This window comes from Mustelus asterias, chromosome 20 (assembly GCF_964213995.1).
Source record: "Mustelus asterias chromosome 20, sMusAst1.hap1.1, whole genome shotgun sequence".
NCBI classification, from domain to species: Eukaryota; Metazoa; Chordata; class Chondrichthyes; order Carcharhiniformes; family Triakidae; genus Mustelus; species Mustelus asterias.
Genome location: NC_135820.1, coordinates 82520530 through 82544386, shown reverse-complemented (window position 1 = coordinate 82544386; position 23857 = coordinate 82520530). Strand labels below are relative to the sequence as shown.

Sequence of the window (23857 nt, the reverse complement as noted above, 5' to 3'; positions counted from 1 at the left end):
TACTCGCTTTCCCTTTTGTTTCAGTCAATTCTGCTACTTTTGTAAATGCGGCCAATCCTCTGACCTGTCACATTCTTTGCCATTCGTACAGCTGTATATTTCCATTTGACCCGAACTTTAACTCCTTGATTCAGTCACGGATAATGTAAATCCCATCCTGCCACCCCTCCCCCACACCTCTAGGAAGTAGCAACCCCACATTCCAAAGCCCCAGACAGGAGCATCCTCACCCCCCTCTCCACCCCCCTCAAAACTGAAGCAATCTGAAATCTACAAGCTCCCAACTCCTGCTGATCCAACTGAACAGCCTCTGTTAACTGGAGACTGGAGCAACCTCTGAACACTCACCGGTTACTGAAGAGTTTGCTGTGGTTATAAACCCGAATCTCCAGCATCTCTTCAATGATTTCCCTTCCATAATGAGGCCAACGGAATTCCTACAACACAAACACAAACTCAGTCAGGTTTAACTTAAACTAGTTTCACACAGTATTTCAAAATATCACCAATGTAAATATAACAATATCACTATTTCAGCAGATTTAGTGTCAGTTATTTTCATTTTTTCTCATGCTCATTCCAGCCAACCTCTCTCGTGGCATATATGAAGGTGGGAAGGGTATTTAATTAGGGGCCTGACAGTGTGCCTGATTGCCATCTCCATCAGGATTCAGTCAGGGGCAGGAAGGCACATTGTTGCTGTGTGTGTGTGTGTGTCTGTGTGAGTGTGTGTATATGTGTGTGTGTCTGTGTGTGTGTGTGAGAGTGCGTGTGTGTCTGTGTGTGAGTGTGTATTTGTGTGTGTGTGTTTGTGTGAGTGAGTGTGTTTGTGTGTGTGTGTGTGTGAGTGTGTATGTGTGTGTGAGAGTGTGTATGTGTGTGTGTGAGAGAGTGTGTTTGTGTGTATGTGTGTGTGAGAGTGTGTGTGTGTGTGAGAGTGTGTATGTGTGTGTGTGAGAGAGAGTGTGTGTGAGAGAGTGTGTTTGTGTGTGTGTGTGTGAGAGAGTGTGTGTGTGAGAGAGTGTGTTTGTGTGTGTGTGAGAGTGTGTATGTGTGTGTGTGAGAGAGTGTGTGTGTGAGAGAGTGTGTTTGTGTGTGTGTGAGAGTGTGTATGTGTGTGTGTGAGAGAGAGTGTGTGTGAGAGTGTGTTTGTGTGTGTGTGTGAGTGTGTGTGTGAGAGAGTGTGTTTGTGTGTGTGAGAGTGTGTGTGTGTGTGTGTGAGAGAGAGTGTGTGTGAGTGTGTTTGTGTGTGTGTGTGAGAGTGTGTGTGTGTGAGAGTGTGTATGTGTGTGTGTGAGAGAGAGTGTGTGTGAGAGTGTGTTTGTGTGTATGTGTGAGAGTGTGTGTGTGTGAGAATGTGTATTATGTGTGTGTGTGTGTGTTTGTGTGTATGTGTGAGTGCGTATGTGTGTGTGTGTGTCCGTGTGTGTGTGTATGTGTGAGTGCACGTGTGTGCGTGTGTTGTTATACATGTGTGTGTGTGTGTGTGTGTGTGTGCATGTGCATGCACACATTTGCATAGACTGGGGAGGTGGGTGGTTTCAGTGGGTGGGGAGCCTCAGAGTGGTGAACTGGGTGGGCCGGAGGAGCTGGCTGGGTGCTCTGGGTGGTGGGCATTCTGGGAGGTTGATGGTCCTGTGAGGTTGGGCGGTCCCAGGGGCTGGGCATTCCGGGGTGGGCAGTCTCGGGGGTGGGCAGTCTCAGGGGTGGGCAGTCTCGGGGGTGGGCAGTCTCGGGGGTGGGCAGTCTCGGGGGTGGGTAGTCTCGGGGGTGGGCAGTCTCGGGGGTGGGCAGTCTCGGGGGTGGGCAGTCTCGGGGGTGGGCAGTCTCGGGGGTGGGCAGTCTCGGGGGTGGGCAGTCTCGGGGGTGGGCAGTCTCGGGGGTGGGCAGTCTCGGGGGTGGGCAGTCTCGGGGGTGGGCAGTCTCGGGGGTGGGCAGTCTCGGGGGTGGGCAGTCTCAGGGGTGGGCAGTCTGGAATACCATTACTGGGTTATGGGCAGTGTATGTGATGGGAAAGTGTCAGTTTGTTCAGTTAGAGGAAACAGAAACAGGGGGAGCGGACACCCCCCCAAACTGCCCCCACCACACACTGACCCTCACCCTAGACCGCCCACACCCACCCACACTCTCCAAGGCCCCCCCTCACAGATCATCCAACCCTCCCCACCCCCAGTCTGTTCAGACTCTCTCTGACCACACTGATCCTTTCTCAGCCTGGAGTAATGTGGTTTCTGTTGTAATGTAGAGAAAGGCACAGCTCATTTGTCTGCTCCTGCTCTGGTCTCCCAACCAGCAACTCAAACACAGATCAGGTTCTCTCTGCTGGGATATTGGTCGAAGGATAGATTTTACCCAAAGATTCGGAGAATTCCTGTTCTGATTCAAATCTTTTACATTTAATCATTCAGACATGCTTGAGTTTATTTCCTCATAGTTTCAGTCTGACTCAAAGCGATTGCCAGTTTTTAGATTTGTAACTTGTTTCCCTGACAATAGACTCTGAGGTCCCCACCCCACTTTGCTTAAGGTGGAGCAGATTCTACATAACACAAACGTCACAGCAAAACTCCCCAAAGCCCTGGGTTGGTTCTACTCTGAGAATTACTGCTAATTTACACAATGACTGCTCGGGCACATTCTCGGTTATGATTCATTAACTGAGCCCTCTCTCACAATTTCTGTATAAACTTCCAAACACCTCTCCGTGTTAGGGGTGTTGACTTCTAAAGGTTTGTACAATTTACCAACCCAAAATGCTAAGAGAAAAATAAATCTGAGATTCTTTTGGAGATGTTTACACTGGGAAGTAGACCACCATGGGGGAGGCAGTGGCGTGGTGGTATTGTGACTGGACTAGTAATCCAGAGACCCAGGGTAATGCTCTGGGGACCCAGGTTCAAACCCCACCATGGCAGATGGTGGAATTTGAATTCAATAAAAATCTGGAATTAAAAGTCTAACGATGACCATGAAACCATTATCGATTGTTGTACAAACTCATCTCATTCACTAACATCCTTTAGGGAAGGAAATCTGTCATCTTACCTGGTCTGGCCTACATGTGACTCCAGGCCTAAAACAATATAGGATCATAGAATCATACAGTGCAGAAGAGGCCCTTCAGCCCATCGAGTCCACACCAACACATTAGAAACGCCTGAACTCCCACCTAATCTAATCTGCCAGCACTGGGCCCATAGCCCTGAATGTTGTGATGTGCCAAGTGCTGATCCAAATACTTTTTAAAGGATGTGAGGCAACCCGCCTCTCCCACCCTCCCAGGCAGCACATTCCAGACCGTCACCACCCTCTGGGTAAAAAGGTTTTTCCTCACCTTCCCCCAAACCTTTACCTATATCCCCTCATGACTGACCCTTCAATTAAGGGGAACAGCTGCTCCTTATCCACTCAGTACATGTCTCTCAATCTTGTACACCTCGATCAGGTCACCCCTCAGCCTTCTCTGCTCCAACGAAAACAACCCAAGTCTACCCAACCTCTCTTCATAACTTAAAATTTCCACACCAAGCAGCATCCTGGTGAATCTCCTCTGCACCCCCTCCAGTGCAATCACATCGTTTCTATAATGTGGCGACCAGAACTGCACACAGTGCTCCAGCTGTGGCCTCACTAAAGTTCTATACAACTCCAACATGACTCCCCTGCTTTTAACCTAGACCTTGACAGATAAATGATTGACTCAACAATGAGTTAACAATATGGTTGACTCTTAACTGCCCTCTGAAATGGCTGAGCGAGACACACAGTTCTAGGGTGATTAGGGAACAAATTTTAAAAAGCTTTTTAATGACAGGCCTCTGCGAGCAGCACTGGATCAGGTTTGGAACGGTTGGATGCAAAGAAAAGCCTCCTGACTTTTCCCCATGTTCCTTGTGGCCATTGTGAAGGCAAATGGTATGTTGGCCTTCATATCAAGAGGATTTGAGTATAGGATAGGGATGTTTTGCTGCAATTGTACAGGGCGTTGGTGAGGTCACATCTGGAATATTGTGTGCAGTTTTGGTGTCCTTATCTGAGGAAGGATGTTCTTGCTATAGAGGGAGTATAGCAAAGGTTTCCCAGGCTGATTCCTGGGATGGCAGGTCTGTCATATGAGGAGAGACTAAGTTGGTGAGGATTATATTCACTGGAGGTTAGAAGAGTGAGAGGGGATCTCCTAGAAACTTATAAAATTCTAACAGGGTTAGACAGGGTAGATTCAGAAAGAATGTTCCCAATGGTGGGGGAGTCCAGAACTAGCGATCATAGTTTGAGGATAAGGGTAAACCTTTTAGAACTGAGGTGAGGAGAAATTTCTTCACCCAGAGGGTGGTGAATGTGTGGAGTTCACTACCACAGAAAGTAGTTGGGGCCAAACAGTGTGTGATTTCAAGAAGAAATTAGAAATAGCTCTTGGGGCTATGGGGAGCAAGGGAGCATCAGGATATTGAAATGAATGGCGGAGCAGGCTAGAAGGGCCGAGTGGCCTATTCCTGCTTCTAGTTTCTGTGTTTCTATGAGATTATCAGTTTAAAGCTAGCTAGCACTAAGATAAAGGCAAAATACTGCAAATGCTGGAATCTAAAACAAAAACAGAAAATGCTGGAAAATCTCAGCAGGTCTGACAGCATCTGTGGAGAGAGAACAGAGCCAACCTTTCGAGTCTGGATGACCCGCTGTGAGCAAAGAAAATCAGACGAGACTTATATTATGAGGGTGGGGGGGACTATAATTGGATAAAGGAAATGTAATGGTGACGATGAAGCTGAGAAAGGTGCTAAAATTGTCCATTAAGTGATCGGAATGTGTGAATGGCCAAATAGAGGTACAGGTCGTTATGGGATTACCTGAGGAATGTAGCAGTTGCCCTGAAGTGGGGGTGGAAGGTGGGGTGTGGGTGTTTGGAGACAAGATGGAGAGCAAGCTAGCACCAAACTGGGGGATAGGTTTGGACCTGCCAAAGACCAGGATAAAATGGCTCACACACAGTTCACATTGGACACAAGCAACACAATTTAGGGGCTGCTGCCCACTTACTACCCAGTACCAGGAGGAACATATATGTTCTGCTAACTCTATTGATCTTGACAGTATCTTTGTCCAATTCTCCAACTGAACCTATATTGAGAACCTGTACTGCAAAATACAAACATGTTTCAGCACAAACACACCTAGTTTCACAATGACGCCAGGTAGTCACTGAATTCCTGTCACTGCCATACTGTCACTAACTGAAAGATTGGACCTAATTCTAAACAAGCCACTGAAATGTCACTGGAGCATCACACCCAATCAACAATGATTCTCGGGTGTGTTACAAAGAACAAAGAACAATACAGCAAAGGAACAGGCCCTTCGGCCCTCCATGCCGGTGCCACTCATGTGCCCAACTAGACCATTCGTTTGTATCCCTCTATTCCCAGTCTGTCCATGTGGCTATCTAGATAAGTCTTAAACGATCCCAGTGTGTCCGCCTCAATCAGCTTGCTCGGCAGTGCATTCCAGGCCCCCACCACCCTCTGTGTAAAATAAGTCCCCCTGACATCTGTGTTGAACCTTGCCCCCCTCACCTTGAACCTGTGACCCCTTGTGTTCGTCACCTCCGACCTGGGAAAAAGCTTCCCACTGTTCACCCTATCTATGCCCTTCATAATTTTATACACCTCTATTAGGTCGCCCCTCATCCTCTGTCTTTCCAGGGAGAACAACCCCACTTTACCCAATCTCTCCTCATAGCTAAGACCCTCCATACCAGGCAACATCCTGGTAAACCTTTTCTGTACTCTCTCCAAAGCCTCCACGTCCTTCTGGTAGTGTGGCGAACAGAACTGGACACAGTATTCCAAATGTGGCCGAACCAACGTTCTATACAGAACCAGGCTGTAGAGATTCGCATTCTAATCAGTATTCTGTAACTTGATTTTGTGTCTCTGTGCCCTGTCTGAGAGCAGATTTCCACTCCATCTGATGAAGGAGCAGCGCTCCGAAAGCTAGTGGCGTTCGCTACCAAATAAACCTGTTGGACTTTAATCTGGTGTTGTTAGACTCCTTACTGTGTGAACTCCACTAGTCACAGACCTCCAACCGGAAAAAGACCCCTCCACTGCTACCCTCTGTCTTCTATGGCTAAGCACAGTAAGAAGTCTCACAACACCAGGTTAAAGTCCAACAGGTTTATTTGGTAGCAAATACCATAAGCTTTCGGAGCGCTGCTCCTTCGTCAGATGGAGTGGATATCTGTTCTCAAACAGTACACAGACACAGAAATCAAATTACAGAATACTGATTAGAATGCAAATCTCTACAGCCAGCCAGGTCTTAAATGTACAGACAATGTGGGTGGAGGGAGCATTCAACACAGGTTAAAGAGATGTGTATTGTCTCCAGACAGAACAGCTTGTGGAATTCTGCAAGTCCAGGAGGTAAGCTGTGGGGGTTACTGATAATGTGACATAAATCCAACAAGCTGTGGGGGTTACTGATAATGTGACATAAATCCAACATCCCGGTTTAGGCCGTCCTCATGTGTGCGGAACTTGGCTATCAGTTTCTGCTCAGCGACTCTGCGCTGTCGTGTGTCGTAAAGGCCGCCTTGGAGAACGCTTACCTGAAGATCCAAGGCTGAATGCCCGTGACTGCTGAAGTGCTCCCCCACAGGAAGAGAACAGTCTTGCCTGGTGATTGTCAAGCGGTGTTCATTTATGTCACATTATCAGTAACCCCCACAGCTTACCTCCTGGACTTGCAGAATTCCACAAGCTGTTCTGTCTGGAGACAATACACATCTCTTTAACCTGTGTTGAATGCTCCCTCCACCCACATTGTCTGTACATTTAAGACCTGGCTGGCTGTAGAGATTTGCATTCTAATCAGTATTCTGTAATTTGATTTCTGTGTCTGTGTACTGTTTGAGAACAGATATCCACTCCATCTGACGAAGGAGCTCTGCTCCGAAAGCTTATGGTATTTGCTACCAAATAAACCTGTTGGACTTTAACCTGGTGTTGTGAGACTTCTTACTGTGCTTACCCCAGTCCAACGCCGGCATCTCCACATCATGACTTCTATGGCTAAGCCAGTTCTCCACCCATCTAGCTAGCTCACCTTTTATCCCGTGAGATTTAACCTTTTGCACCAGCCTGCCATGAGGGACCTTGTCAAACGCTTTACTAAAATCCATATAGACGACATCCACAGTGTTGTGGGAAGGGAGGGGAAAGGAGAATTCAGCTGCTTTTGCCTGAGAGATGGTTAAGGAGATTTCTCTGCTGGGTGGGGTTATCACTGAATCCTCCCCTTCCCCACACAATCCATGATGCGTAGTTATATTCATCTTTCCTTTGAAGAGTTGCCTCAGATATTTGACTGATATTTCACAATCCCAGTTCCAGTCCCAGTAAGTGCTGCACTATCCATTCATAAACTGCTCTGAAACACCATGAACTCTGTCCTGATTTTGAGCAGCTGACTTGTACTGGGAAATGAGCAGTGATGTATTTGCTGATGAAATATTCTAACAGTCTAGATTTACATTGTCAGAGTGTAAGCCGGTTCCTGTCTGTGGAAGGACACATTGACATGTTTTGTAACCATGCCCTCCAGCCACAGAGTTCATCATAACCTGTTGATTTATCGGCTGTGAGTTTTGGTATTTTCCAGCAGAAGCAGAGAGTGTTAGGACCACATGTTCATGTTGGGTTAATGAAATTGGCAGTCAGTAGTTGGTTGGATGGGATGGACGTTTCTTTATTGGGATTTGTGGGTGACATCATCGCTGAATGATAAAGCTTTTACCACTACACTTACCTCATTGAAAACAGCTTCATATTCACATTTCACTTTTCTGGTCAAGTGTGTGTAACCTGGGAACAGATGAAGAAATACATTGTTACTCTGCACAATAATAATGACAAGTTTCTTCAGCCCATCTAGGAATTGAATGTCTAATTTATCTTCCTGCAATATAGGATGATAGGAACAGTTACTGCAAAATGATCCAGCTTCATCCCGTTCACCTTCTGCCATCCTGGTAACAACAGTAAAGGAGTTATCAACTAATCATCGTTAGGGGCTGTTCACAATCCAGTGAAATATCTGAGGCATTGCAGCAGCTCCTTGAAGGAAAGATGAATTCAACTACCCCATCATGGATTGTGTTGATTGACAAGGAAGTCACAGGGAGGCGGGAAAGTGGAGATAAAGGACAATCAGATCAGCCACGATCTGACTGAATGGTGGAGCAGAAGAGATGGGCTGAATGGCCTGCCTCTGCTCCTACCTCTTATGATCAATGCGGTTGTAATTGAACAGACAATGGGTGAGGACCCCCCCCCCCCGCCCCCCCCATGGTGGGGAGTTTTGGGAACCCCGAAGTCCAAGTTCACCTGTCTCATCTCCCATACTGTATTCAGCACACCTCCTGTCTCAAATTACTCCTGGACTTTCATAAAAGAAATCTATCTAATCTAAACATGAATGAATTGGTACTATTGGCATCCATTGTGTCTTGAGGATGTCTGTCCATAGACTGTCCCTTCACTCACTGTGAATTTAATCCCTTTGAGTACAGCTCACAGGGTGAGACACCAGCTCATGGCCAAAATTATCCACTTTCTTCAGAATCCGAGAAATCAGCGATCGGAGGAAGCTAGAAATTTTCAGACTCCCACTATCTGCTTCCAAAGGAAAAATCCAGCCAATTGAGCTGGAGGGACATGGTACAGAGAGAATATTCAGTTCTAGGGATACAGAGAGAAGGGGCTTTGGGGATCACAGTGTGGGTGGGATTTGGGGATCATAGTGAAAAGCCCTTAAATGACTGAATGAGATGAGATTCCTGGACAAGTTTGTGTTTCCCTGTCTCATGTATTCATGCTTATAAATCAATGGAAAATGAAGCTAGCATAAAGCTGATTCAGAGTTTTATTAATTAGATTTGCTGAATGTTTAGAATAATCTGTTGGACTAAAATACCCAAGGTAAATATCTCTGTTTCATTTAAAATAAGCTCAATGCTGGAAGAAGAAAGTTAGTGTTTGAATACTAGCAAGGTGGCCTTTGATGGGCTGAATGGTCACCTCCTCTTATTCTCTTTGATTCTTCTGTCTGTTTTATGGTCTTCTTAAGTGAAAAATAAAATCACAAACGATAAACTGACTGAGACTTTGGTAACTATAAAACCATAGAAAAGTTACAGCACAGAAGGAGGCCATTTGGCCCATCTTGTCCATGCTAGTCTGAGACACCCAGGTGGCCTTTTTAATCCCATTTTCCTGCACCTGGCCCATAGCCCTGCAATTTACAGCATTTAAGGTGCCGATCCAGGTACCTTTTAGTGGAGGTAGGGTCTCTACCTCCACCACCATCTCGGGCAGCGAATTCCAGACACCCACCACCCTCTGGGTAAAAATATTCTTCCTCAAGTCTCTTCCACACCTTCTGCCACTTATCTTCAATCTTTGTCCCCTGGTTCTAGAATTCTCCATCAAGGGAAACACTTTTATCCTGTCCATTCTATCTCTTCCCCTCATAATTTGTCCACCTCAAGTCACCTCTCAGCCTTCAAGGACAATAATCCCAGCCTATCCAATCTCTCCTCACAGCTATACTTTTCTAGCCCTGGCAACATTCTTGTAAAGCTAAAATGTTAGAACCATGGGCATTAATTACGATTAGTTACCATTAATAGGGAACTTTGATTCAATCCATGACTTTTCAGATCTATTGAAGGTCACAATTCTAAAACGTTCACTCTGTTTCTCTCTCCACAGAGGCTGCCAGGCCTGCTGAGTATTTCCAGCATTTTTAATTTATATTTCAGATTTCCAACAAACACAGTATTTCGTCTTTCTAATCTCATCTTCCTGCACCTGGCCAAAGCCCTGCAATTTACAGCATTTAAGGTGCGGATCCAGATACTTGTTAACAGATTTTAGGGTTTCTGCCTCCACCACCACCCCAGGCAGCGAATTCCAAACACCCATCACCCTCTGTGTATGTTTTTCCTCATGTCCCCTCTAATCCTTCTGCCACTTGAATCTATGACCTGGATTTTGAACTCTCTGCCAAGGGACACAGGTTCCTCCTGTCCACTCTATCTCTACTCCTCACAATTTATCACAATCATGTCACCCCTCAGCCTCTCTGTTCGAAAGACAACAACTCCAACCTCTCCCCATAGCTACAATTCGTCAGCCCTGGCAACGTTCTAGTGAATCTTCTCTGTACTTTCTTCAGAGCAATTACATACTTCCTGTAATCATAGAATCCTAAGTGCAGGAGGCTATTTGGCCCATCGAGTCTGCATTGACCACAATCTCACACAGGACCTATCCCCATAGCCCCATGTATTTACCCTAGCTAGTCCCCCTGGGGCATTTTAACATAGCCAATCCACCTAACCCACATACCTTTGGACTGTGGGAGGAAACCTGAGCACCCGGAGGAAACCGACGCAGACATGGGGAGAACGTGCAAACTCCACGCGGACAGTGACCCAAGCCGGGAATTGAACCCAGGTCCCTGGCGCTGTGAGGCCATGATGTGGAGATGCCGGCGTTGGACTGGGGTAAACACAGTAAGAAGTCTCACTGTGAGGCAGCAGTGCTAACCACTGTGCCACCGTGCCACCCACGTGTAATGTGGTGACCAGAACTGCACACAATATTCCATTAGTGGCCTCACCAGTGTTTTATACAATTCCAACATTATATTCTTACTTTTATATTCTAAACCTCTGCCAGTCAAGGAAAGCATTCCATATACCTTTACAACCCTGTCTACTTGAACTGCTACCTTTGAGGGAGCTGTGTACTTGTACGCCAAGATCTCTCACTTCACCTACCCCTCTTAGTATATTCCCATTTATTAGTATTGTGTTAGAATAACTCAGGACCCCTGCTGTGGTCAGGGTCAGCCCAGGGGGCTTTTCTTATTCATTCATGGGATGTGGGTATATTTCCCATCCCTAATTGCCCCTGAGGTGATGGTGAGCTGGGCCCTGCTGTCCCTATGGTGTAGGTACATCCACAGTGCAGTGAGGGAGGGAGTTCCAAGATTTTGGCCCAGGGACAGTAGTGTATTTACAAGTCCGGGTGCTGAGTGATGGTGGTTGCTGCTATCCCTGGACAGACTGCTACATATCAAGTTACACATGCAGAATGTTTTGGCAGAGTTACCAGGGCAGCAAAAGCCTCACATATTAATTTAGCTTCACCCTCACACCGAGACCTGAGATAGCTGTCCCGCAACAAACAGCCACAGCCTGAATGCGAACAGAGAGAGAGAGAGCAGCAACCACAGATCCTTACCTCGGAATGTAATGTGAACCTGTCTGTCATACTTTCCACTCAGGTTCGAGATCCTTTTCAGAGTCAGAGTGAGAGACATGGTGACGTTTCAAACTCCGCCGTCAGACTTTTAAAAGTTGTCCTTTCCCCTTCGAGAGTTCGGATCTGTCCCCATTCTGGAGGAGTGCGGAATGCTGCCTGTTTCCAGATCTATCCCACTCGCTGCAGCAGCTGCTGCAAGGATTCTGCCTCGGATAAGTTGCTCAATCGGATTCCAAGTTTATCAGTCAAAACACCCACACCCAAATCACCTTCACAATTAAAATTGTGGTGTCTCCGCCCTCCAGCCACAATGGAGAAATGTTAAGATCAATTATTGAAAACAAATAAGTAAGTATCTCAAACTATTATTTCTTCAAACAGAAAACACAAACTTACACCAATAATTTCCATCTTTCAGCTCCTACACATCAATCATTTTTCATTCAAACTCCTTGCTGCTGTTTGTTTTTGGGTCTCTTTGACAGAATCTTTATTTCCTTGTTCTAAAAAGATCTCCTGAATGTGGCCCAGCCCATCAATCTCTACAGGCACTCCATTGTCCCAAATGCCACCTGTGACTAACTAAATATATTACACTCAGTAAAGGTTATCACATTCCACACACAATTGTTACAGAAATAACACAGAAATAACAACGGGGAGTATTCTTTCTGTAAGTTAATAACAGCCATTTAGGAAAGGATGGCAATGACAGAATGGGCTGAATGGCCTTGTTCAGTGCTGTAAACTTTGTTCCTAGGAGGGGGAAGCTGTGACTTTCCATTCTGGTCCTTTGTACAGTGACAGGAAGATTTAAATTTAACCAGGGTGATAGGACTGGTTTGCTGGGCCAGTCTCTCCCCAGTGGCAACCTGCTGTATCTATGACACAAGCTGGTACATCCAATTAGAGATCAATGAAAAAGAGCGGGCATTGGAATTGGAGGCAACGTATTGGCATGGATAGGAAATTCATCTCCAAATGGGGCAGGCAAATAGATAAAGTGGTCAAGAAAGCACACAGGACACTTTCTTACATTGGCCAACGGTCATGTGCAAGTTAGACCATAGCTAGTGATTTAGAAACATAGAAACTAGAAGCAGGAGTCGGCCATTGGGCCCTTCGAGCCTGCTCCGCCATTCATTTTCATCATGGCTGATCATCGAATTCAATATTCGATCCCCCTTCCTCCCAAATCCCTCGATCCCTTTAGCCCCAAGAGCTATATCTAATTTCTTCTTGACATCAGACAATGTTTTCGCCTCAATTACTTTCTGTGGTAGTGAATTCCACACATTCACCACCCTCTGGGTGAAGGAATTTCTCCTCGCCTCAGTTCTAAAAAGTTTACTCCTTATTCTCAAATAAATGCGAGGTGATGCATTTTGGTAGATTGAACAAGGGCAGGACTTACTCAGTTGATGGTAGGGCATTGGGGAGAGTTACAGAACAAAGAGGTCTAGGGGTACATGTTCATAGCTCCTTGAAAGTGGAGTCACAGGTGGACAGAGTGGTGAAGAAGGCATTTGGCATGCTTGGTTTCATTGATCAGAACATTGAATACAGGACTTGGGATGTCCTGTTGAAGTTGTACAAGACATTGGTAAGGCCACACTTGGAATACTGTGTGCAATTCTGGTCACCCTATTATAGAAAGGATATGATTAAACTAGAAAGCGTGCAGAAGTGAATTACTAGCACGCTACCGGGACTTGATGGTTTGAGTTTGTGATTTATATAAACGATCTGGAAGAAGGTGTAACTGGGGTGATCAGTAAGTTTGCAGATGACACAAAATTGGCAGGACTTGCAGATAGTGAGGAGCATTGGGTGGCACGGTAGCACAGTGGTTAGCACTGCTGCTTCACAGCTCCAGGGACATGGGTTCGATTCCCGGTTTGGGTCACTGTCTGTGTGGAGTTTGCACATTCTCCTCGTGTCTGCGTGGGTTTCCTCCGGGTGCTCCGGTTTCCTCCCACAATCCAAAGATGTGTGGGTTAGGTTGATTGGCTATGCTAAAATTGCCCCTTAGTGTCCTGAGATGCATAGGTTAGAGGGATTAGTGGGTAAAATATGTAGGGACATGGGGGTAGGGCTTGGGTGGGATTGTGGTCGGTGCAGACTCAATGGGCCGAATGGCCTCTTTCTGTACTGTAGGGTTTCTATGATTCTATGATTTCTATGATTGTCAGAGGCTACAGGAGGATATAGATAGGCTGGAAATTTGGGCAAAGAAATGGCAGATGGAGTTCAATCCTGATAAATGCGAAGTGATGCATTTTGGTAGAAATAAAGTAGGGAGGAGCTATACGATAAATGGCAGAACCATAAAGGGTGTAGATACGCAGAGAGACCTGGGTGTGCAAGTCCACAGATCCTTGAAGGTGACATCACAGGTGGAGAAGGTGGTGAAGAAGGCATATGGCATGCTTGCCTTTATAGGACGGGGCATTGAGTATAAAAGTTGGGGTCTGATGTTGCAGATGTATAGAACGTTGGTTCGGCCGCATTTGGAATACTGCGTCCAGTTCTGGTCGCCACACTACCAGAAGGACGTGGAGGCTTTGGAGAGAGTACAGAGGAGGTTTACCAGGATGTTGCCTGGTATGGAGGGGCTTAGTTATGAGGAGAGATTGGGTAAACTGGGGTTGTTCTCCCTGGAAAGACGGAGGATGAGGGGAGACTTAATAGAGGTGTATAAAATTATGAAAGGCATAGATAGGGTGAACGGTGGGAAGCTTTTCCCCAGGTCGGTGGTGACGTTCACGAGGGGTCATAGGTTCAAGGTGAAGGGGGGGAGGTTTAACACAGATATCAGAAGGACATATTTTACACAGAAGGTGGTGGGGGCCTGGAATGCGCTGCCAGGCAAGGTGGTGGAGGCGGGGACACTGGGAACGTTTAAGACTTATCTAGACAGCCATATGAACGGAGTGGGAATGGAGGGATACAAAAGAATGGTCTAGTTTGGACCAGGGAGCGGTGCGGGCTTGGAGGGCCGAAGGGCCTGTTCCTGTGCTGTATTGTTCTTTGTTCTTTGAGTTATAAAGAGAGGCTGGATAGACTGGGACTTTTTTCTCGGGAGCGTAGAAGGCTGAGGGGTGATCTTATAGAGGTCTATAAAATAATGAGGAGCATAGATCAGCGAGATAGTCAATATTTTTTTCCCAAAGGTAGGTGAGTCTAAAATTAGAGGGCATAGGTTTAAGGTGAGAGGGGAGAGATACAAAAGTGTCCAGAGGGGCAATTTTTTCACACAGAGGGTGGTGAGTGTCTGGAACAAGCTGCCAGAGGCAGTAGTAGAGGCGGGGACAATTTTGTCTTTTAAAAAGCATTTGGACAGTTACATGGGTAAGATGGGTATAGAGGGATATGGGCCAAATGCGGGCAATTGGGACTAGCTTTGGGGTTTAAAAAAAAGGGTGGCATGGACAAGTTGGGCCGAAGGACCTGTTTCCATGCTGTAAACTTCTTTGACCCCTAGTTCTGGACTCCCCCACCATTGGGAACATTCTTTCTGAATCTACCCCTCACCCTGTTAGAATGTTATAAGTTTCTATGACATCCCCTCTCACTCTTCTAAACTCCAGTGAATATAATCCTAACCGACTTAATCTCTCCTCATATGACAGACCTGCCATCCCAGGAATCAGCCTGGTAAACCTTCGCTGCGCTCCCTCTATAGGAAGGACATCCCTCCTCAGATAAGGACACCAAAACTGCACACAATACTCCAGGTGTGATCTCACCAATGCCCTGTACAATTGCAGCAAAACATCCTCATTCTTATACTCAAATCCTCTCGCTATGAAGGCCAACCATACCATTTGCCTCCTTCACTGCCTGCTGTACCCACGCGCTCACTTTCAGCAATTGATGCACGAGGACTCCAAGGTCTCGCTGAGTATCCACTTCTCTCAATTTACACCCATTCAAGTAATAATCCGTCTTCCTATTATTGCTACCAAAGTGGATAACCTCACATTTATCCACATTATACTGCATCTTCCATGCAGATACCCACACACTCAGCCTGTCCAAATCACACTGAAGCATCTCTGCATCCTCCTCACAGCTCACCCTCCCACCCAACTTTGTATCATCTGCAAATTTGGAGATAATACGTTCAGTTCCCTCTTCCAAATCATTAATATATAATGTGAACAGTTGGGGTCCCAGCACAGATCCCTGCAGAACCCCACCAGTCACTGACTGCCAATCAGAAAAAGACCCATTTATGCCACCTGCACTATGCATTGCTGAGGTGCAACCACTCCAGACCCTCCAACCGCAGAGAACAGAGACCAAAGAACAAAGAAAATTACAGCACAGGAACAGGCCCTTCGGCCCTCCAAGCCTGCACGGACCATGCTGCCCGACTGAACTAAAACCCCTACCCTTCCGGGGACCATATCCCTCTATTCCCATCCTATTCATGTATTTGTCCAGATGACCCTGAAAACTCATTATCGTATCTGCTTCCACCACCTCCCCCAGCAGCGAGTTCCAGGCACCATCACCTATGTAAAAAACTTGCCTCGTACATCTTCTTTAAACCTTGCATCTCACACCTTAAACCTGTGCCCCCTAGTAATTGACACTCCCACCCTAGGAAAAAGCTTCTGACTATCCACTCTGTCCATGCCCCTCATAATCTTGTAGACCTCTTTCAGGTCGCCCCTCAACCTCCGTCATTCCAGTGAGAACAAACCAAGTTTCTCCAGTCTCTCCTCATAGCTAATGCCCTCCATACCAGGCAACATCCTGGTAAATCTTTTCTGTACCCTCACCAAAGCCTCCACATCCTTCTGGTATTTCAGTAAGGCATTTGACAAAGTCCCACATGGCAGGTTGGTTAAGAAGGTTAAGGCTCATGGGATACAAGGAGAAGTGGCTCGATGGGTGGAGAACTGGCTTGGCCATAGGAGACAGAGGGTAGTGGTCGAAGGGTCTTTTTCCGGCTGGAGGTCTGTGACCAGTGGTGTTCCGCAGGGCTCTGTACTGGGACCTCTGCTATTTGTGATATATATAAATGATTTGGAAGAAGGTGTAACTGGTGTAATCAGCAAGTTTGCGGATGACACAAAGATGGCTGGAATTGCGGATAGCGAAGAGCATTGTCGGGCAATACAGCAGGATATAGATAGGCTGGAAAATTGGGCGGAGAGGTGGCAGATGGAATTTAATCCGGATAAATGCGAAGTGATGCATTTTGGAAGAAATAATGTAGGGAGGAGTTATGCAATAAATGGCAGAGTCATCAGGAGTATAGAAACACAGAGGGACCTAGGTGTGCAAGTCCACAAATCCTTGAAGGTGGCAACACAGGTGGAGAAGGTGGTGAAGAAGGCATATGGTATGCTTGCCTTTATAGGACGGGGTATAGAGTATAAAAGCTGGAGTCTGATGATGCAGCTGTATAGAACGCTGGTTAGGCCGCATTTGGAGTACTGCGTCCAGTTCTGGTCGCCGCACTACCAGAAGGACGTGGAGGCATTGGAGAGAGTGCAGAGAAGGTTTACCAGGATGTTGCCTGGTATGTAGGGTCTTAGCTATGAGGAGAGATTGGGTAGACTGGGGTTGTTCTCCTTGGTAAGACGGAGAATGAGGGGAGATCTAATAGAGGTATACAAGATTATGAAGGGTATAGATAGGGTGAACAGTGGGAAGCTTTTTCCCAGGTCGGAGGTGACGATCACGAGGGGTCACGGGCTCAAGCTGAGAGGGGCGAAGTATAACTCAGACATCAGAGGGACGTTTTTTACACAGAGGGTGGTGGGGGCCTGGAATGCGCTGCCAAGTAGGGTGGTGGAGGCAGGCACGCTGACATCGTTTAAGACTTACCTGGATAGTCACATGAGCAGCCTGGGAATGGAGGGATACAAACGATTGGTCTAGTTGGACCAAGGAGCGGCACAGGCTTGGAGGGCCAAAGGGCCTGTTTCCTGTGCTGTACTGTTCTTTGTTCTTTGTTCTTTGGTAGTGTGGCGACCAGAATTGAACACTATATTCCAAGTATGGCCTAACTAAGGTTCCATAAAGCTGCAACATGACTTGCCAATTTTTAAACTCAATACCCCGGCCGATGAAGGCAAGCATGCCGTATGCCTTCTTGAGTACCTTCTCCACCTGCATTGCCACTTTCAGTAACCTGTGTACCTGTACACCCAGATCCCTCTGCCTATCAATACTCTTAAGGGTTCTGCCATTTACTGTATATTTCCTATCTGTATTAAACCTTCCAAAATGCATTACCTCACATTTGTCCGGATTAAACTCCATCTGCCAGCTCTCCGCCCAAGTCTCCAACTGATCTATATCCTGCTGTATCCTCTGATGGTCCCCATCGCTATCTGCAATCTACCAACCTTTGTGTCATCCGCAAACCTACTAATCAAACCAGTTACATTTTCCTCCAAATCATTTATATATATTACGAACAACAAAGGTCCCAGCACTGATCCCTGAGGAACACCACTTGTCACAGCCCTCCATTCAGAAACGCACCCTTCCACTGCTACCCTCTGTCTTCTTTGACCGAGCCAGTTTTGTATCCACCTTGCCAGCTCACCTCTGATCCCATGCGATTTCACCTTCTGCACCAGTCTGCCATGAGGGACCTTGTCAAAGGCCTTACTGAAGTCCATGTAGACAACATCCACTGCCCTACCCTCATTAATCATCTTTGTCACTTCCTCAAAAAACTCGATCAAGTTAGTGAGACATGACCTCCCTTTCACAAAACCATGTTGCCTCTCACTAATACGTCCACTTATTTCCAAGTGGGAGTAAATCCAGTCTCGAAGAATCCTCTCCAATAATTTCCCAAACACTGACGTAAAGTTCACCGGCCTGTAATTACCTGGATTATTCTTGCTACCCTTCTTAAACAAAGGAACAACATTGGCTATTCTCCAATCCTCTGGGACCTCCCCTCTGCATGAGAACACCATCTACCAGGTACACGGTACCTACTCTTGCAACTCAGCCAACATTGTCTACCTGATACGCTGCAGGAAAGGATGTCCCGAGGCATGGTACATTGGGGAAACCATGCAGACGCTACGACAACGGATGAATGAACACCGCTCGACAATCACCAGGCAAGACTGTTCTCTTCCTGTGGGGGAGCACTTCAGCAGTCACGGGCATTCAGCCTTGGATCTTCAGGTAAGCGTTCTCCAAGGCGGCCTTCACGACACACGACAGCGCAGAGTCGCAGAGCAGAAAGTGATAGCCAAGTTCCGCACACATGAGGACGGCCTAAACCGGGATGTTGGATTTATGTCACATTATCAGTAACCCCCACAGCTTTCCCCCTGGACTTGCAGAATCTCACTAGCTGTTCTGTCTGGAGACAATACACATCTCTTTAACCTGTGTTTAATGCTCCCTCCACCCACATTGTCTGTACCTTTAAGACCTGGCTGGTTGTAGGGATTCGCATTCTAATCAGTATTCTGTAACTTGATTTTGTGTCTCTGTGCACTGTTTGAGAGCACATTTCCACTCCATCTGACGAAGGAGCAGCGCTCCGAAAGCTTATGGTATTTGCTACCAAATAAACCTGTTGGACTTTAACCTGGTGTTGTGAGACTTCTTACTGTGTTCACCCCAGTCCAACGCCGGCATCTCCACATCATGACCTCCCCTCTAGCCAGTGAGGATACTAAGATTTCTCTCAAGGCGCCAGCAATTTCCTCCCTTGCCTCTCTCAGTATTTTGGGGTATATTCCATCAGAACCTGGGGATTTGTCTATCAGTACCTTAAAGCTTACTGAATTATGGTCACTGTTCCTGAACTGCTCCCCTACTGAAACATCGACCACCTGGCCGGGCTCATTCCCCAACACCAGGTCCAGTATGGCCCCTTCCCTAGTTGGACTATCTACATACTGTTTCAGGAAGCCCTCCTGGATGCTCCTTACAAACTCTGCCCCATCCACGCCCCTCGCACTAAGTGAGTCCCAGTCAATATAGGGGAAGTTAAAATCTCCCACCACAACAACCCTGTTACATTTACACCTTGCCAAAATCTGCCTAAATATCTGTTCCTTTATCTCCCACTGGCTATTAGGTGGCCTATAGTAAACCCCCAACACTGTGACTACATCCTTCCTATTCCTGAGCTCTACCTATATTGCCTCGCTGTATGAGCCCTCCGAGGTGTCCTCCCGCAATACAGCTGTGATATTCTCCTTAAGCAGTAGTGTAACTCCCCCACCCCTTTTATATCCCCCTCTATCCCGCGTGAAACATCTGTATCTTGGAATGTTAAGCTGCCAATCCTGTCCTTCCCTTAACCAGGTCTCTGTAATGGCAACAACATCATAGTTCCAAGTACTAATCCAAGCTCTAAGTTCATCTGCCTTACCTGTTACACTTCTCGCATTGAAACAAATGCACTTCAGTCCACCAGACCCTCTCTGATTAGCAATCCCACCCTGCCTGCTGTTTCTCTGAGTCTTACTGACCCTACTCTCTGCTTCCCCTTCAGTTAATTCACCTTTGCTTTGGTTCCCACCCCCCTGCCAAACTAGTTTAAATCCTCCCGTGTGACACCAGCAAACCTCCCGGCCAGAATATTTGTGCCCTTCCAGCAACCCATCCTTCTTGTACAGGTCCCACCTGCCCTGGAAGCGACCTCAATGGTCCAGATATTTGAAACCCTCCCTCCTACAACAGCTGTTTGTATTGAGCTGCACTATCTTCCTATTCCTCGCCTCACTGGCACGTGGCACAGGGAGTAATCCTGAGATTACAAGAGGTCCTACTTTTTAATTTTCGACCTAACTCCCTAAACTGCTGCTGCAGGGCCTCATCATTCTTCCTGCCTATGTCATTAGTACCAATACGTACCAGAGACTCCTATAAGTCTCAGTCCTAGATGGCCTTAGCTTATGTGTGAGAATATGATCTGCCATTTTGTCCTTATTTGGGTAAGGAGACTAAAACTGTACACAATACTCCAGGTGTAGTCTCACCAAGGCCCTGGACAGCTGCAATGTGGAGATGCCGGCGTTGGACTGGGGTAGGGACAGTAAGAAATCTCACAACACCAGGTTAAAGTTCAACTGCTACCAAATAAACCTGTTGGACTTTAACCTGGTGTTGTGAGACTTCTTACTGTACAGCTGCAGTACGACATCATTGCTCCTGTCCTCAAGCCCCCCGCCAATGAAGGCAAACAACCATTTGCCTGAACAACAGAAAATGATGGATAATCTCAGCAGGTTTGACAGCATCTATGGAGAGAGAATCGAGGCAAATTTCGATAACCCTTTGTCAATGCCCTAGAGGTTCCATGGATTGGAAGATTGCAAATGTAACTCCTTTATTCAAAAAAGGAGGAAGACAGAAAGCAGGAAACTACAGGCCAGTTAGCCGAACATCAGTCACATGGAAAATGTCAGAAGCTATTATTAAACAAGTTATAGCAGGGCATTTGGATAAGCTCAAAGTAATCAGGCAGAGTTAATGTGGTTTTGTGAAAGGGAAATCATATTTAACCAACTTATTGGATTTATTTGAGGAAATAACCAGTGTTGTGGATAAAGGGGAACTTACATTTCCAGAAATTGTCCATTTTGGCAGAAAGAATAAAAAGGCATATGATCTAAATGGTGAGAAATTGCAGAGCTCTGAGGTGCAGAGGAATCTGAGTGTCCGAGTGCATGAATTACAAAAGGCTAGTATATGGGCATAGCAAATGACTAGAAAAAGTATCATTTATTGCGAGGGGGAATTGAACAAAAAAGTCGGGAGGTTATGTTTCAGTTATACAGGGCACTGGTGAGACCACATCTGGAGTATTGTGTACCCTATTAGTCTCCTTATTTAAGGAAGGATGTAAATACATTGGAAGCAGTTCAGGGGAGGTTTACTAAATTAATATCAGGAATGGGCAGGTTGTTTCTGAGAAAAGATTGGGCAGGCTAGGCTCGTATGTGCTGGAGTTTAGAAGAATAAGGGGTGACTTGATTGAAATATAGAGGGGACAATTTTACTACTTTGTCCGCCCATTGATGGTAAAATCGGGCGAGGGCCTAGAAACCAGGTTCATATCTGATTTCTTGCCTCTTGCGATCGGCCTTGGGCCCTCAGGATGGCTGGGGTGGGTGTGCTTTGTTGAGGCCGGCTGCAGCAGCAGAGTGCTGGCAGATCTCTCAGACCTGTCAGCTCTCTGCTGGTTGCCATTATGCATGTGCAACCAGAAGTCTGCACATGCGCAATGGCACCCTCTGCTGCTGCAGCAGTCTTCCTGGTGGCTAACCCAGTTTTTCCTTCTCTTAGTGTGGATACTGAATTTGGCCTCACCCGACAAATGAATCTGAAACTCTCCCGTTTTCATGCCAGCTAGGCACTTAGAATTTTTCTCATAAAATCACCCCCATAATATCCTGAGGGGTCTTGACAGGGCGGATGTCGAGAGGATGAGATCCTTAATGAGTACTTTGCATCAGTATTCACAAAGGAGAGGGACACATCGATGGATGGTGTCTCGGAGGGGTGTGTAAATCCTTTGGAACAAGTCATCATTACGAGGGAGGAAATGTTAGGTGAATTAAAAAGCCAAATCCCCAGGGCCAGATGGCATCTATCCCAGATTACTGAGGGAGACAAGAGATAAAATTGCTGGGCCTCTAACAGAAATATTTGTTTCTTCGTTGGCCACTGGTGAGGTGCGAGAGGATTGGAAGATAGCCAATGTTGTCCCATTATTTAAGAAGGGTAGAAAGGATAACCCGGGTAATTATAGGCCAGTGAGCTTTTTTTTATTCATTCGTGGGCCATGGGCATCGTTGGCTGGCCAGCATTTATTGCCCATCCCTAGTTGCTCTTGAGAAGGTGCTGGTGAGCTGCCTTCTTGAATCGCTGCAGTCCATGTTCTGTGGGTTGACCCACAATGCCATTAGGGAGGGAATTCCAGGATTTTGACCCAGCGACTGCGAAGGAACTGCAATACATTTCCAAGTCAGGATGGTGAGTGGCTTGGAGGGGAACTTGCAGGTGGTGGTGTTCCCATTTATTTGCTGCCCTTGTCTTTCTAGATGGAAATGGTCGTGGGTTTGGAAGGTGCTGTCTAAGGATCTTTGGTGAATTGCTGCAGTGCATCTTGTAGATAGTACACACTGCTGCTACTGAGCGTCGGTGGTGGAGGGAGTGGATGTTTGTAGATGTGATGCCAATCAAGCGGGCTGCTTTGTCCTGGATGGTGTCAAGCTTCGTGAGTGTTGTTGGAGCTGCACCCATCCAGGCAAGTGGGGAGTATTTCATCACACTCCTGACTTGTGCCTTGCAGATGGTGGATAAGCTCTGGGGAGTCAGCAGTATTCCTAGCTTCTGACCTGCTCTTGTAGCCACTGTGTTTATGTGGTGAGTCCAGTTGAGTTTCTGGTCAATGGTAACCCCAAGGATGTTGACAGTGGGGGATTTAGTGATGGTAACACCATTGAATGTCAAGGGGTGGTGGTTGGAGTGTGAAGAAGGGAACGGGTTAATGAACTTTGTAACACTTAAGATTTGTGCAAAGCATTGAAACCCGAACTTTGTAGTACTTAGAGATTTGTAAAAAGCATTGTAGAACTTGCTTTCGTGTCTGTAGAACTTGTTTTCGTGTATCCAAAGCAGATAAGAGAAGCAGCTGTCCCTGCTGTTGTACGCATGCTTATGATTTTCCCAGCTAATTGTGTTCAGGAATGTGGCTAACCCGGCTAGTATAAGCTGGAATCCATTTTGTGTTCTTTTATATTATGTACTTCTGTTTAACACGGTGGAGCTTACATGCATGCCTTCTGTGATCGTATAATAATAGATTCATATATATTCATTATATACTATTCATCCTTACCGATATAAATTGTTATATAGGCCCCTGTACTTCAGTTAACTTGTTTGTGCAAACTTATAATCTTGTATGCTGGATAAACAAACCACAGATGTCCGCCACATAGAGGCGACAGAACAGACAGCTTTGAGATGGCTACGATTACATGGACTACACGAAGGACAGAACCACCGAGGCAGCAATAATCGTGAGAAAATGCAGATGTGACCAGGGGCGAAAATATATGTATAAGTATTTGTTCTTAACTTGTATTCAGCGAGAAGTCTGGAGACCGCGTTAGGAATCGGACTTCTCCCACAAGCTTGTGAAAATAAACCACTATACTTTGACTCACGACTAGTCTCAGAGGTATTATTTTACCTACAACAAATTGGTGCCAAAACCCGGGATCTGTTTACGGGTCCGGTTGAATGGCCATGACCGGGACACCGGAATAGAATACCGAACTTAATAGGGTGGGTCAAACTACAGTAGGTGATCATCTGTGATGAGAGAGTGTGAGAGTGAAAGACGTCTGAACTGAGCACATACGGACAAAGAGGCAATTGACTCAAACACGCAGCCTTAGACCAGTTGTTAAGAGGGGAAATCCCCCACGCGATGGTCAAGAATTTGAAGTGGGTGTAGAGTCTGGAAAAAGGTTGCCTGAGGTGTGATGTTCAGACGTGACTGAGAAAGA

At 46.4% G+C, this 23857-nt stretch overlaps 1 protein-coding gene across 2 annotated transcripts in view; it reads right to left on the bottom strand.

Annotated features, from left to right (window-relative positions):
- fer1l4 (fer-1 like family member 4) overlaps positions 1 to 11807 on the bottom strand; it is a 240860-nt gene extending 229053 nt beyond the window's left edge. For both annotated transcript variants that reach the window (XM_078237010.1, XM_078237011.1), the window contains exons 1-3: positions 11310 to 11807; positions 7807 to 7862; positions 349 to 437 (exon numbers count right to left, since the gene is read on the bottom strand). In XM_078237010.1, coding sequence (XP_078093136.1) covers positions 349 to 437; positions 7807 to 7862; positions 11310 to 11388 — 224 coding nt within the window. In that variant the 5' untranslated portion in view covers positions 11389 to 11807. The remainder of the gene's footprint in view (positions 1 to 348; positions 438 to 7806; positions 7863 to 11309) is intronic.
- Positions 11808 to 23857: the final 12050 nt, after the last annotated feature.